Genomic DNA, 15,781 nt, shown 5'->3' on the forward strand with positions numbered 1-15,781 from the left:
TTTGGGAACGTTTGTTGATGTCGCTGTGTGATGTCACCCAGCACTCGTTCCAAAAAATTCCTCAGTGTCTTATGCAAATGGGTGTGTCAGAGAACACCAAATTCTCCCTTTCAAACATGATGTAGTGAGATTGTAGCAGCAGAGTTTCACTGTGTGCAAACGTTAGCTATCGAACATGTTTTTACTCATCTGTTAAAGTCACTGTATTCTCCTGAGGCCTTCTGACACTAATGAATGCTACAATCACTAACACACACCTACAAACACACACATATACACTGTAATGGTAACTCATGACACTTCAGTAATTGTAGTAGTGTGCAGAGTAATGGTGGAAGTAAATGTTGAACATAAACGCACTGTCACACACATCTCATGAACACTGATAATGTCGTCATCTGACTGATTTATTTCTACATACTCACATTACACACACACACACACACACATTTGTGTAGCTGCATTTGTGAGGACATTTAGTCTTTTACCCCAAACTCTACATGAACCTTCATTCTGACAACCTCTAACATTCACTTTAAAGACAAATCCTTAGTTTAACATTAACTCTAGTACTTAAAACCAAATCATAATTCTAAACCTAACCTAACCTGTATATCATCACGTCCCAGGTTTGACTCATCCCTTTTTTTCTCCTCTTATTTCCTGTTAGCTCTGTACTATTCATTATTTCTATTGTCTACCTCGTGATCTTTGCTATGAGAGATAACACAGCTGCCGTTGAGATAATTTTCCATAGTAGTCTCTGAGTATTGTTCACCATTGTGCAACATTTTGGCATCTGATAAGCCTTCAAATTTACTGTCTTGTCTGTAGCAACACAACCGCCCTGTATTGTTTTCACACAGAGCTGTTTCAGTCTTGAAGCCTCAGGCTGCTCATGAAAACACTGCTTTAAAAAAATCAGCCTCCTTATTAATTCCTTGAGGCCACTACTTTGATCTGGGGATGGTTTGCGATGCAGAGGGCAGGTTCTTTTGGCCAAAAGTGTGAAACTGGCTCATCATCAACAACATCCTGTGTCCTCCTCAATTCAAATAAGGAAAAGCTCCCTAACAGGGAAAAAGGGAAAGAAACCTCAGGAAGAATAACAGAGGAAGGATCCCTCTCCCAGGACAGACAGACATGCAATTAGATGAATAAATTACACAATAGAATTACACTCTCACACCATTAGCTGCCCCTTACATTTCAGATGCCCTTCACGGGTGAAATGCAAGACCAGAACAAATAAGGAAGGAGAAGTGAAAGGATGGAGGAGAGAAGAATAGGAGGAGGGAGGGAGGAAGACCAATAGGAAGGGAAGAGGGGAATCCAGGAGGGAGGTACAGGAGAAGGCCAATGATAAACAGTCATTCAGTCAGTCAGTCAGTCAGTCAGTCAGGGCCTGCAGCGCTGGCTTCATTTAGTCCTAGCAGGGTAACGACTGTGTAACTGCAATCTGTTAATCCCACAGTCTGGCAGAGGCCCAGGGGAGTAAAACCAGCCGCACCAGTACTGCAACCGGTTTGCTCACCAGCTGGAGCCGCATTCAGCCTGCATGACTGACGTCCACTAACCCAGACAAACAGTACTTGTGGGCTATTTTGTGTGTGCATGACTACAATTGTGTGTTTAAGTGGAAGAAATGCAGTCATATTAGAAAGTAGATGTAGTGCAGATTTAGAGACAGAGCTGCTGAGTTAAATTTCAATATGTGGAAAATCAGTATTTGGTTTCTGTTTTCTGATTCATCTGTTGATTTTTTCTTTTTTAAATGATTCAGTTATCTGTAAAATTACAAAAAAGAAATTCCAAGAGCCCAAACTGACACGTTTAAAGGACTTGTTATGTCCGAGCAGATATCCAAAATCCAGATATATTGACTTTACAGTGATTATATAAAAGGAAAACGGAGCAAATTGTCCTGTTTGAGATGAATGATTTATTGAAACTGTGATAAGTTCCCTGTTGATCAATTAGTCACTGAGTTGTTTCAGCACTTTTAGCAAAAAATCCATATTATTGTGAATTTTGTATCATGGTCATTTATTTGTGACCTTTTAATCTTGACAATTCAATGTGACAAAAGGACAATGGGAAAGAGAGTTCAACTTACAATAGTCACAATTTTATCAACCTCCTTTCAGTAAATTATAATGAACATCTTGCCATATTTTAATTAAAGTATGTATAGTTTGGTCTCAAGGCTTATGCTGCCTTCGAATGGAAATCGTGAGGTCATACTTTCAACACTGGAAGTCGATGATGCTTCATATTCAGGTGGTTAAAGTCGTCAGATCACTGCTTCCTTGATGTCAGGCTCATTAAAAGGATTAAAAGATAGAGGTAGACAACAAAATCATAAAAGAAATTAACTTTCATGAGCTCTGACATTTTCCAGTACATCGGATGTGTTCTAACTGCTGAACTTTCAGAACAAGGTCTCTCCTTGCTTGAAGGCAGCATTAAAACAGATTTACAATATACTGTAATTTATGTCACGCTATGAAATGTTTTAATTCTTTTTGTCTGCCAGTAGAACTTATTTATACTATATTATCATTATTATTATTATTACTATTATTATTATAACACTTGCAGTCTTTTGATAAATGCCAAACAGTATTTAAAGGTCAGTTTACACAAGTGTATTTGCTGGTGAACTGCACAGACAAACTGTTTGATTAGTCAGAAGAAAAACATTATGATCAGTGCTCTTCTGATCACACTGTTGTGTTTCTGAGCCTCAAATTGACTTGTGTGTACAGTAAACAGGGATCCCTGGTAGTGGCAGTCTGGGGTTCTGAGGGGCTTTGCACAAGATGCTGTCTAATCCGCTGTCTCCCCAGAGAGATTAGCTCTGTCACCAGGGCTGGGAATTAAACCACGACTGGTGTTGCAGATAGTGACACAGACACAAAGCTCATGACGGACCGAGGTGGGGGGAGGAGGCTGAGACAGGGAGGGATTCACACTTCTGATATAGTTATAAATAAATAACTATAGAGTAAACCTTGATGTACAGTCTGTCATCACCAAATAAAAACAATTATAGCCTTGGAGAGGATTCCTACAGCTGAAATGGATTATATGAAGCCCTCTGGATGGAGGGATTATAGGAGAAGATAAGTAGAGGTGCAGTTTGCCATGAGGTAAACAATGACAGTGTGTTACCACTCACAGCTCACCTATAGTCTGTTTGCTCTGGTCTGAATCTGAGTCTTTTCACACAGAGAAAAATCACTAAAAGTCACATGATAGCATTTACTCCGCTCACTGATCAGATGTGTCTGGGATTGGAGCAAGACTGTAGGCTGTGTCTGAAATCACTCCCTTATTCACTTATTCACTACTCCCTTCATAATAAACACGAAATAGTTTACTCAATAGTTAGCAGCAAAAGATTTCTGACACTAACTAACTAATTGTTGTCATTTCGTGACAGTAGTTTTCACATCTTTAAAATGTGGAGCAATGCATTGTGTGATTTTTTTTTGGGGGGGGGGGGAGTGTACATGCCATGGACACTGCTTTTTTCACTCTAATGTGGATTATATGAGGGCGTTATATAGTGGAGATATTTACACATTAGGACACTCAAGTAAAATGCGTGGAGTGATTTTGGACAGAGCCATAAAAACAAGAAGAAGGTCCTGAAGGAAGTCCATCAACCCAGGAGCATCTGACCAAAGAGTGGAGTGAACGTTCTCATTGGCCTTGTTGTGATTTTAGTGCATTTTGGTTCACTTGGATTTTTCTCTGTGTGAAAAGAAACCAAACGAAGGATGAAAACACACAAGTGCACAAAACTCATCGACTGATTCCAAGCAGAGCAAACAAACTGCAGAAAACGCCCTCAGTCACTTTGATAAGACGTCAAAAAAAACTCAATTATACAAGTATAATTTGGGGAAAACCAAATCAGTTTCTTTGTTTTTCTTGAAGGGAAAACCAGATCAAAAAATATGTCAAATGCATTATGTAACTGTTGCTTGACACTGACTCTTAAAAAAAAAACTTACTATCAGCCTGTGTGCATTCAGCCCAAAGCAAATTACTCACAGTGCACCAGAGCAGAGGCTGAGTTTGGATCAGACATAGAAACTTCAAATGAGAATTTGAAGACAAAAAGGAGGGCAGATAATAATAATAAAAAACTCTTCTGTGTGAGAAATTCTGTCTTAAGAAATATGTCCATAAAAGACAGATTAGAAAATACTGATCATAAAAAACACAACTATAGCAAAGGTCTTTTGAGCAGAAAAAGAAAGCTACAGAAACTTCAGAACATCAGAAAATCCACACTAAAAGATCAGAGACACCATGTTCAGTTCATAAATATATTCTCTCTGTTAGTCCACATTTATTCCTGCATCTCTTTCTGTAACTACCACTGCCCACATTATGGTTACCGTCTTGTTTTGGTTGCTGTTTCTAAGTGGGCTCTGCCTTCCTGTCGCAGAGCCAGCGACTGAGTCAAGGTCCGTTCCTGCTCTGAGCAAAACAGGTTCACCCTCACACTTTCCGTCTGGCTGGCCATAAATGATTCATGCTGTCCTACTGGTCTATTTTGGCTGGCAACAGAGGTCATACAGTGAAGGTTTTCACCAAAAAAGATGAGAGCGTAGGTAAAAACACACATTACTGTTTACTCTTAAAGCAGCTGAGGCAGTCAAGGATAACATTCAATCAGTTTCAAAACAGATCAAACTAAATAATCCAAAATAATCAACAAAAAATATATAAATAATTGGCTATCTTGGTGACTTAAAAAGGAGCCATTGAAGTTTTAATCTGACATTCACATCAGAAATATTAATATCATGTTATGCTTCCAAGAATGGATCTTGGCTATAGCTTTACTGATCTTCAGAACCTTTAAATAACTCTGCCAGAACAGCAATCTGTTCCTGGAAAAAAGGTTCACAGTTGACAGCTCTGCACTCTACATTTATAGATGAGGATTTCTTCCTCTGCCTGCGTCTCCTTTCCTCTGTCTGAGCGCTTGTATGTGCCTTTGCTGTCATTTGGAGCTGAGGCAAGAAAGTGTATAGAATTTGATAAAAATGAATGATTGTATTTGTCAGTAAGTCTAAGCTGGCGTGCAGAAAGCTCTGATTTATCCAGGCTTTGCATGCGATGTGTAGTACTAGCTACAGGACAGATTTCCTCACTGGACAGGCAGATGCTTCCCCACAGAGCGATGTGGAAGCACCATGTGTCACTGAATCTGAGCCTGGATAAGACGTCTGTCACACTGAGCTCTGAATGGGATGTAATGCACCCTGGTGCACCATACAATAAAAGTCATGTCTGATGATTCCCATCATCTGTACTCTGATGTTTTCTGAGCCGAATAGAGAAGAGTATCATCTGAAGTGTTGATTTACATTAAAACATGTGAATTATTGTTCATTCTGTTGCTCCTCTCACTCAATTTAAGACTGACATGGTAACCAGATGTTAGCTTTTGATACAGGCTATTACTGTTACTACATGCATGAATCAGACCGTAATTATGTCATGTGATCTGCAATCTGCATTAGAGTAAATACGACCTTATTAGACTTGGCTTTGACCTGATGATGGAAATGTTACGTAAGATTTCCACATAGATTAATGTTCTTCTGGCTTTTTGCAAAGTCGGCTTCACGTTAGGGAGCTCGGCACATATGATAGCCAACATTTTGTTCCACTGCATGTGCTGCAGTGCTCTCATTATTGCGCATGTCTGTATAAGCACTACCATCATGATATATGGAAACATCAATAGCATCTTAAAACTGCAGAGATCCTCATTATTGAATTCACAATTCCTCTTTTATTGCTCTCATCTAAGTGTTGTAATGTTGGTCTTTGAATATTTTCCTTTTCCTCTTACAGCAACTACAGAAATGATTGTTGGAAGAATATTTCAAGATTGCAAAAGTGTTTGTTAGTGATTAAATGTTTTACATCTTTCTTTGTTCTTTTATAGACTGCACTGAGGAGACGAGGAAGCAGGGAAACATTTAAAGACAAGAAATCATCAAGTCAGGTAACAAAAAAATGTGTGACACAAATATATATATATATATATATATATATATATGTATATCTTCTTGTCAATAAATCCTATGAAATTAATAAAATCAACGATGAATTGATCCTACTGAGAAGTATTTTAAGTCAAAACCTTATAAATCATATTCCTCATTGTCCTAGGCCTCTATTGCTGTCCAAAAACTACTAAAAACACATCAATGTGTCACACTTGCACTGGGTGACATTTTCACCCAGTTCAATGAGAATGAGCGCTGTAGTTTGTTTTGAGTTGATCCCACTTGAACCATCCAACAGCTGTAAATATCACTAGAGAAACAAATCGTTTATCCACAGCTGAAAATAGTCCCTAAAGAAAGCAGTATTTCCTCCTGTTTGAGTGACATTTGTTAAAAACTACAGTGCCCAGCTTTTTTAGAGAAATATTTAACCTTCTCAGCTTCTGGCTTTAGTCTAAAAAGGTTTTTAACTGTGACCCTTTCACCCCATTAGGAGGACAGTGCAGATCTCAGGTGCCAGCTCCAGTTTGCTAAGGAGGAGTCCGGCCTGATGAGGAAAAAGATGGCGAAGCTGGGTCGGGAGAAGGATGAACTGGAGCAGGAGCTGCAGAAGTACAAGTCAGTTTACGGGGACGTGGACAGTCCCCTTCCCCTGGCCGAGTGCTCTGGCGGGGGCCCTCATACCACTCGCGAGGCCGAGCTGCGACTACGTCTCAAGCTGGTGGAGGAGGAGGCGAACATCCTTGGAAGAAAGATCGTGGAGCTGGAGGTGGAGAACCGCAGCCTGCGAGCAGAGAATGATGACATCCGCTGCCAGTATGAAAGAGATTGTTTTGGGAGGGAACCCTTCTCCAGCATGCCTTCGTCGCCTTATGGTGGTGATGCTCTGGAGTCGGCCAGTGAGCTACGCCGCCATCTCCAGTTTGTGGAGGAGGAGGCTGAGCTGCTGCGGCGCTCCATCTCAGAAATTGAGGACCACAACAGGCAACTGACCTCTGAGCTCAACCGCTTCAAGTTCGGCCCCAGCAGCAGCCCTGTTGGCGAGGAGGGCAGTGAAGGAGGACTGTTTAAACCCGGTAATGGGGGTAACGGTAATGGCTCCAGCAGCGGGATGATGATGGAGGAGCTGAAATCAGCCAGGATGCAGATCAACGAGCTGAGTGGAAAGGTGATGAAGCTGCAGTATGAGAACCGTGTCCTCATGTCCAACGTCCAGCGCTGTGACCTGGCTGCACACCTCGGCTTGCGCACCAGCAGCCCTCGAGACAGCGATGCAGAGAGTGACACAGGACGACGGGAAGCCGCTGAAGAAGAGGAGGCAGGACGACTCCTTCTCCTCCACCCCAAGAGAGAGGGTCCCATTGGGGGCGAGAGTGACTCAGAAGACCTGTTTGAGAAAACGACAACCACCTCAGGGTTCGGAAGCATCAAACCTTCAGATGGCAGCGAGCTCAGCGCCACTGAACTAGCCAACCGCAGGAGGGAAGAGCGGGAGTCGTTCACCAACGTGAAGCGAGAGGCGGAAAGGCTCGGGAAGACGGTCGACCGCTTGATCACGGACACTGACAGTCTGATCTTTGAGGGCAGGCTGCTTGTGACGACAGGAGAGAGCGTGGACGTAGGGGCGGCATCTGGATCCAAACCAGACACCCAAGTCCTGGACACCATCAACACACGCATGAAGGCTTTCCGCACTGAGCTGCACATCTTCATGGAGAAGCTGGACCATGTAGGGGAGGGGCTAAGAGAAAGGACAGATGATTTGTCACCCATGCCAAACCTCACAGAATCCAGCAGCTTCCTGTCCACAGTCACCTCCATGTCCCGCGACTCTCCCATCGGCACCTTTGGAAGAGACCTGGTGACGGACTTCCAGGTATGTTCAGTGGATAGACTTCCTGTGACTTCTTCTACTGTTTTTAAGGGGGCATCTTTTGGTACATTTAGCTGTTCTTTTTCTGTGTTTCTTTTTGTTCTTTTGGCAAAAAGAAAAATATCAATAAGGGAGAAGGCATTTCAGCTTAATGAAGGAAAAAAATCAGTACTTAAGATTTTCCTCATGAGCATTCAACACAGCGTTTAAAATCTTGCATAAGAACATTGATTAGATTAAAGCATCCCACTTGGTTGTCCAGATGATACCATATTGCAGGAGAGAGCTGCTGAAGACAAGAATATATCACACCAGCTGGCTTTTAAACTGCAGTAGGATAAAAATTTGCAGACCAGAGTCCACATATATTCAGTGAGATTTAGAAAACCCAATGGTATATTTGTAAATGCTAGACTTTGTGTAGGTTTAAATGGCCTCCTAGTGTGCGGTCATTAGCAGACCATTTAAGACCAAAATTAACCGAATGAGATCCTAAGTCAGCGTTAATTGAGGAAAAGTCAGCTCTAATTGAAGACAGTGGCAACGCCATAAATCTTTAGGAGAACACACACTACCCACAGTCATGCATGGTTTAAAGGGTAGGTTTGAATGCTTTAAAATCAATCTTAATGCAATATTTACTATACAGTATGCAATATAAGAGAGCTATGGATCACTCTAATCAATCCTCCTCACATACTGGCTGTCGTGTGATTCCACTGTAAGGAATGGGGAATGTATTTAAAGATCCCTTTCACACATGTTTAATACATATAAAAAACCTTGCTTTCATTTATTCAAAATATGGTTTTCACAAAAAAAGTTCAGTTACCTAATTATTCATTCTTAAAATTACCTCTAGAGTTACAATGTGCTCAGAAAAATTGATGAATTATTCATATAATGTTGACTAGTGATGACAGAGGCAAGTCACGCTCAATGACAAGAAGTCACTTCATTTACAGAAGACAAAAAGACAAAAAAGTTTTGTCTTGCCATCTCCTCTTCATCAGATGAAAAGGTTTTGTCTTCTTTAAAAAAAAAGTTACTTCTTGTCCTCTTTGTGAGTGCGTTCTTCCTCTATCATCACAAAACAATTATCATGTCACAAAATCATATCGTACTTTTGCACCTCAAACTGAGATTTGAGGTGAATAGAGAGACATATTCCATAATTATTATAACCCAAACTTATCTCTGCACTGTGAAGCTCAAATATCTAAGTACCAAATAGCAAAACACATTTTTGAATGTAGGCGGACATTAAAAATGTGGGTTTTGTACCCCATTTCTTTCAGTGAAGTCAGGCTACAGCATGTGGGGCATTGGACTGAGGCAGTACACCTGTCAAATAGTAATGCAGTTGTCCTACAGCAAAGTCAGGGAGGACAGAAACCGCCTGTGTAGCAAAAGTGCTAAAGTTCACTTGATCTTGATTTCTAGGCTTGTAAAAATGAGGCCTCACAATCTTTCTGACTTTTTAGATGTTAAGCAGGAGGTGTCTGAAAAGTTACTGCAGAGATAAGTGGCTTATGACAGACAAAAGTTCATAGCAATATCTCTTTTTGATCCTTTTGATGTCAGCTCATCATTCATTAGGAAGCATAATTCACAGAGTTGATTTGGGCACCTGCTAAATAGAGAAAGTGAGCTGCGAGCCAGATTAGATAGACTTGAAAAAATCCAAACCTATCTTTTAAAGCCTCAAGAAGAAATATGAAAAATGTGTAAAATGCTGAGAGACTCAGGGCAGGCCCCCCCTCCCCGCTCCACCATGAGCCACCCAGCTCTACCACACTGGCACCACCGCCACCTTCCTCCCCTGAACCCACCGCCACCACCATCGCTTCCTGCTGCTGCTGCTGCCACATTCACATCTGCATCTCCATGCACATCCTCATAGCCAGCAGCCCTGCCTGCCTCCTTCTCCCTGCACTCACTGTCTGCAGCTGCCCTGCTTCCAGTCAGCCAGGGCCAAGGGAGGGTGCTTAAAAGGGTGCTTGGTATGAATGGAGTAAGTACCAAAGGAGTTATTGCAGCTTCTTCCATTTGGCTGGATAAAAAGCTTTTCTTGACATAGTGAAATGTTGCATGATGGAGTATAGTAAAAATATAAAATACTGCTACACTATGCTCTCATTTGTACGACTCATTGTGACACATAGAGGGTGTAGCTATTATGTTTGTACAATATGTCATCACACACACACACACACACACACATACACACGTGGGATTCGTTACTCCATGGTGTTGCCAAGGAGACGAACTATAAAAATGTGTGCAGTGTCCAAAATAACCTGTGTGGACTAAAAAAAACAGAGTTGCATGGTGTTGTGTGAGTGGCCTGTGGAAGAACCTCGCTGGCTGGCATCCTGCTTTCTGTCCTTGTTTTACTGAACTTGCAGCTTAGCGTTGAGTCAACATGTCAACATACTGTGTACTCTTCCAAAGCAGGTTCATTATCTCTGTGCTGCATGATCAGGCAGACATCTTGGATGTCTTTTTTTAATCAGTCAGACTGTCAAATAAGACAAACCGCTCCTCAAACATTTGAACCCAATCTGCTTTGTGGAGATAATAGACTGAAGCTACCTCCATGCTCATTCTATCCAATGACTTGTTTCTGCTTTGCTCCTCTGCCTGTAGGACTCGCTGGTTAGTCTGGGTGAAGCTGGGTGGATTAGTCAAAGCAAACCCCTGTACAGTACCAGCAACTCACACTTGATCAAAGCAATAAAGGCTTCGCCCATCAAGAAAAGATGAAGATGAAAAAGTTGAATGCAGTTTACCACAGTCAAATTGTCACTGCAGAAAAGAGTAGGCTTAATAATACAACAGATAAATAAGTGAAAGATGAGATATGTACAGAAGCTCATACAGTAGCATTCACCAGAGAAAAAATAAGTGGAGATTTTTTCTTTTAATTATAACTTAAGCAGCAGCTCGCAATTGAGAGAAGTATAGCTTGTTTTATTGATTCCTGGACCTTGTAATTATCTTGTAATTATTGTATCTTGTACTTATAAAGCAACTCAATCTCAAAATCACAAGATGTAGATTCTTGAAGAAACCAAAGAATACTAAACACTGTCAATCAATTGTACTTAATGAAAAATTTGGTTCACAGACCTTAAACATATCAGGTAAAATTCAAAGACTTTGTAATTAGGAGATCTTAATGAGGCAATTACAAATAAAGGTCTCGTACTTGACAGATAAGAATAAAAAAGTTGTAATCATAATTTTGAGATTAAAGCTAGACTGATAAATTGGCTCAGATAATATATCAGCCAGTATTAGCTTATAGCAAATCACTGGATAATTAAAAAGAAATAGCAGAGCAGAAATGTCAAAGATGTAGAACTGTGTTTCCATTGTATAGTTTGTCCTCTAGAGAGTACAGATTGTTTTTTAATTGTAAAATGTGTCGATCAGATCACAATTCCTTAAAGAGATAACTTAATCAATCATGATCAAACATGCTTTTTCATGTGATGGTACTGTACTGCAATCTTCAAAAATCCAGTATCATTTGGGCTGCATTTAAGATGAGAAATCTATTGAAAAAACATGTCAGATTTTTTCTTTGATGAAAGCGATATGCTTCTGTAGATAATCTCTTTGACACGATAATACAAAGTCCCTGCTGGCAAGGAAGAATCGCACCTTAAAGAAATAAAAATGTGGGCGCTGCTGCTAAAGGGGGCAGCTAGCATGTCGCTGTTTGACGCTTAACTGACGCCTTAAAAATGCCTCCAGTGTCTTCAGTGTATTTTAAATGCTACAATGTGTGAAAACAATGTGTCGTACAGGCTCAAGATGCAACTTTCTTTAGTTTTACTGCTTCTACAACACACACGGCTGTGCACGGGCATGTGTTGGAAACCTTTAGCGTGCTAGCTCTCGCTCTGCAGTTTGCCGTGGTATCTCTCAGCTGTTGGTTTGGACTCATGTATCCCTCATTGCATGCGCTTCATAACAAGTGTTTTGCATTCTTTTCCCCCCCGATTCCCTCTCTTCGTTCCTCTTTGTGTTCCCGCCAGATGTTTCAGCCCATGATTTTGTTCATCCTCATTCTCGTTCTCTTCTCATCTCTCTCATACGCCGTCATCTTTAAGTTGGTCTTTCTCTTTGCGCTTTTCTTCGTACTTTAGTCCGTTTGTTCTTCTCCACACCATGTAGTCTGTTAGTTAATTCTCCCCTCCCCCTCTGCTTATATTCTTTACCCATTTTCTGTTTGTTTTTTTTTCTTTGTTTTTCCCCCCGCTCGCTTTTTTTCCTCGTCCCCTCACCCCCGTTTGTTGTCTTCTGTCTGTTTCGTCCACAATCCACCTCACACATCTCCCCCCCCCCAAAATACCACCACCACCACCACCTGCACCCCCCTGTATCCTACACCTGTCACCCCATCCCCCTAATCCCTTACACCCACCGTCCACACTTCCCCTACCCCCCCACTCCCTCCCTTCCCCCACCCCATGTCACTCACAGTCCGGTCAGAGGGATGAGCTGGAGTGGCGTCTAGGACAGGAGCGAGGCGTGGAGCCCCAGAGCCAGAGCCAGGGTGGGGGCCAGGCCCAGAGCAGGGGAGCCACTGGACTCACTAGGTACCACAGGCCCCTGGCTTTAAGAGCAGAGGTCAGTGCCTCCTCCCTCCTCTCCATCTCCCTTCCACCTGTGGGACTGAGTTGACACTGGCTCCACACATGGGCCTTCTGTCTATTTTAAAACATACAGTACCTCTTGACATCTTTGACCTATTATCTTATAATTCCTCAGATTCAATCCCAAAGCTGCTGCAGTAGTAACCGGTCTTTTGCATCACAGCATGAACAGCTGTTAAATACAGTTCAGGATGTTCCAAAAAACCAACTCCATAACTAATCAAAGCAAGTCATTTTTCAGCCAACAGATTGCAGGAACAGCGATGAGACACACTGATAAATTTAGATGCACCGTTTTCCAAATTTGAAGTCTGGTTCAACTTTGCATGGAGCTCATTACGTTCATTTATTTGTCAGGTAACACGAGTAGAGCTGCAAAAGTTAGCAGATCAATAGATTGTTTGCCAACTATTGAATAAATCCAAATCCAAATCATCTGATTCCAACTTATCAAATGTGAATATTTTCTAGTTTCTTTAGTCTTATGTGATAGGAAACTGATTATTTTTGGTTTCGGACTGTTGGTTGACTCCTTGGGCTGTAAAGGAACATTTTTCACCTTTTTCTGACATTTTATAGACCAAATAACCAATTAATCAACAAATGAATCTATAATGTTATATAAACATGAAGTAAGAGATTGCTTTGGCCATGACTCAACAAATGTAACTGATAGCAGAAATACTGATTTTTTTAATGACATTGATGAAGAAACTGTGTTTAAAGTGCATCTGTCACAATTATCACCAATACCAATTTAAATTAATAGGATCGGTGCATCCTTACTCACAAAGGACATGGAAATGATCTACAATTTTACTTTTATCATGCAGTTTGGAAGTTGGAAGATTTTTTCTAGGGTTCATTTTTAGAGTGTCTGCTTACTTGTACTGCTTAATGATTAAAGTTTCTCTACAGTGAAGATTAGTTTCAGGTCAAATGTGAAAAGTTTAACATTTCAGTTTAGAAAAGAAAAAAAAATCAATGAAAAAAATGACCAATCTCAAATGTGTCAGCTGTTCTTGAATTTGATGTTTGATCTGATCAGAAGCCGCTCAGTCCAGTAAGTCTAGTGATACTCCAGCCACAGTCACTTTTTGATGCTGAACACGATTTCACTTCATTCACTCACTCTACTTTCATATTAATATCCACTCCCACAGCCACTGATGTTTTTTTGTATTTGGTTTTTTTGTTTTTGTTTTTTTTTTGTTTTTTAATTCCTTTGATTTAACATTTTCTTATTGCTTTTCATATGCCCTTGGACATTTTGTGATTTATTTACTGCTTTTAAGAAATAAGTTGAAAGTAGATTCAAATTGAGGAGAGGAGTTGAAGGGTATGTTTACAAAGTCAGCTTTAAAATAATAGTCAGCTGCCCGTATGAACACTGGAACAGGTTACATCTAGTCCATTTTACTTTACTCAGAAATCACAACTTTACCTCAGGGGCCTTTATAATCTGTACAGCAACATCCTCCATCCTAAAAAAGCCTATGTTAAATTTGCTTTAATGTTTCCTTCTGTTTTTAATGGAGATTAAAAGATCCCTTCCTCGTGTGCTTCCAGTGTAAGTGATGAGGGACACAATCCACAGTTCTCATTTCCTGCATTCAGATGTTTGTTTGGAGCCAATGTGAGACTTTAACCACCCAAATTACTCAATCAAATGGATATCTTCCTGAATTATTGTCATAATAGCAGAGAAATTGCTCTTTCTGTTACCACCCTTCCACTGCAGCTCAACAGGGAAACACAAAGTGGTACTGAAAGTTTGTACTGAAAACACTATTTGGTCTGCTGAAGCCTCAAATTATCTTCACACAAACATTTTAATACATTTTTAAACAGAATGAGGACTGGAGATTTTGTCTCACATCATGTACAATGCACACTGGGAAGATACATTTTAATAGCCAACATGAACAAGAGGAATGATTACAGGTAGCAAAACTTGTTTCAATGTCTATTTGGGCATCTGGCTGTTGAATTTCAAGCTCATTCAAACCACTTTCCGCACTGAATCAGTTGATTGTATGTTTGCTTACTCTGTGTTTTAAGGAAATTAATCTGTGAGAGAGCAGCCATGCACAGCTAGGCATGACTTGTTAGACTTACGTATGCACTCAGTGTATCAAGGCTGAGTCTGCACACTGTGCCCTCTGGCATTGGTTCACCACTACAGGCTGTGCTGTCATGACTTGACTCAGCAAATTGAACCTATGTAAAAGTGCAGCTTACACAAAAGTGTCAGAATACACTTTACACACACACAAACACACACATACACACACACACTGAGAGAAGAGCGCAATCAAAGAGGCGAGCAGTAATGTTGATGCAGCTCACATCAGCTCAGATCTGCTAGATCCTTAAGTGACTCGGCTGTTTTAATAAATGGAGTAATCGCAGGACACCGTGATTCATAATCGCTGCCTCATGCTTGTTTTCGTAGAAAAACTGCCCGCTGTTATGTAATTCAGAGTGCTGGCAGCGGCGGTGTGACACATAACTATTACAGTTACAGTTATAGCATATTCATGTGGGTTTCTTTTTGTCGTCCCCCCCCCCCACCCCACCCCTCCACCCCCGTGCTTTTCTGCTGCAGAGTAATCTGTGAGGTGAAATGAATGAATGGGAAAGCAGCTTGGATATGGCAGGATTAGCGCTGCACTGTAGGCCTGTATGATTTGCATTTGACATTGGGCTGACAGGGAGGTGATCCTGGGTCAGCACTCACTGAACAGCTCAAGTTACTGGTGGAGGGTGAAATCACATTATAAATCGCTACAATTTCCAGATCTTATTTGCTCTTAGGTGGGTTTTTATGAAAAGGAAATAGTTGCAGTTTCAGAGACGTCTTATGAACTGGTTGAGCAGCTGATGCTGAAGATGAATCATTACATTTAAAACCGTAAACATGAGCATCTCATTTACCTATGAGCATTTTTCACCTTTAAACACCTCACAAGTGAGTTTTATCTCTCTGATAGAAAACATTTTTTTAGGTATTTGAGTTTTGGTAAATGTGTCACATGTTTTGTCAGTGTCACGCAGCTCTAGTCGAGTACATTTAACCTACACAGCCTCTCTCTTCAGTATTCTCAAAGCTTAAAATACCCTTTCAGTTATTCAGAAAAGGTAGCCGGTGAGTTAAGATTTATATATTCATGTTTAAGGTTTGATCTAAAGGCTTTGAT

At 40.8% G+C, this 15,781-nt stretch overlaps 1 protein-coding gene across 1 annotated transcript in view; it reads left to right on the forward strand.

Moving 5' to 3' along the window:
* Window positions 1–15,781, forward strand: part of LOC128369231 (microtubule cross-linking factor 1) — a 70,417-nt gene that overhangs the window by 28,320 nt on the left and 26,316 nt on the right. Inside the window, exons 5-7 of the mRNA XM_053330236.1 lie at window positions 5,978–6,037; window positions 6,535–7,917; window positions 12,409–12,555. Coding sequence (XP_053186211.1) covers window positions 5,978–6,037; window positions 6,535–7,917; window positions 12,409–12,555 — 1,590 coding nt within the window. The remainder of the gene's footprint in view (window positions 1–5,977; window positions 6,038–6,534; window positions 7,918–12,408; window positions 12,556–15,781) is intronic.

This window comes from Scomber japonicus, chromosome 12 (assembly GCF_027409825.1).
Source record: "Scomber japonicus isolate fScoJap1 chromosome 12, fScoJap1.pri, whole genome shotgun sequence".
Lineage (NCBI taxonomy): Eukaryota > Metazoa > Chordata > Actinopteri > Scombriformes > Scombridae > Scomber > Scomber japonicus.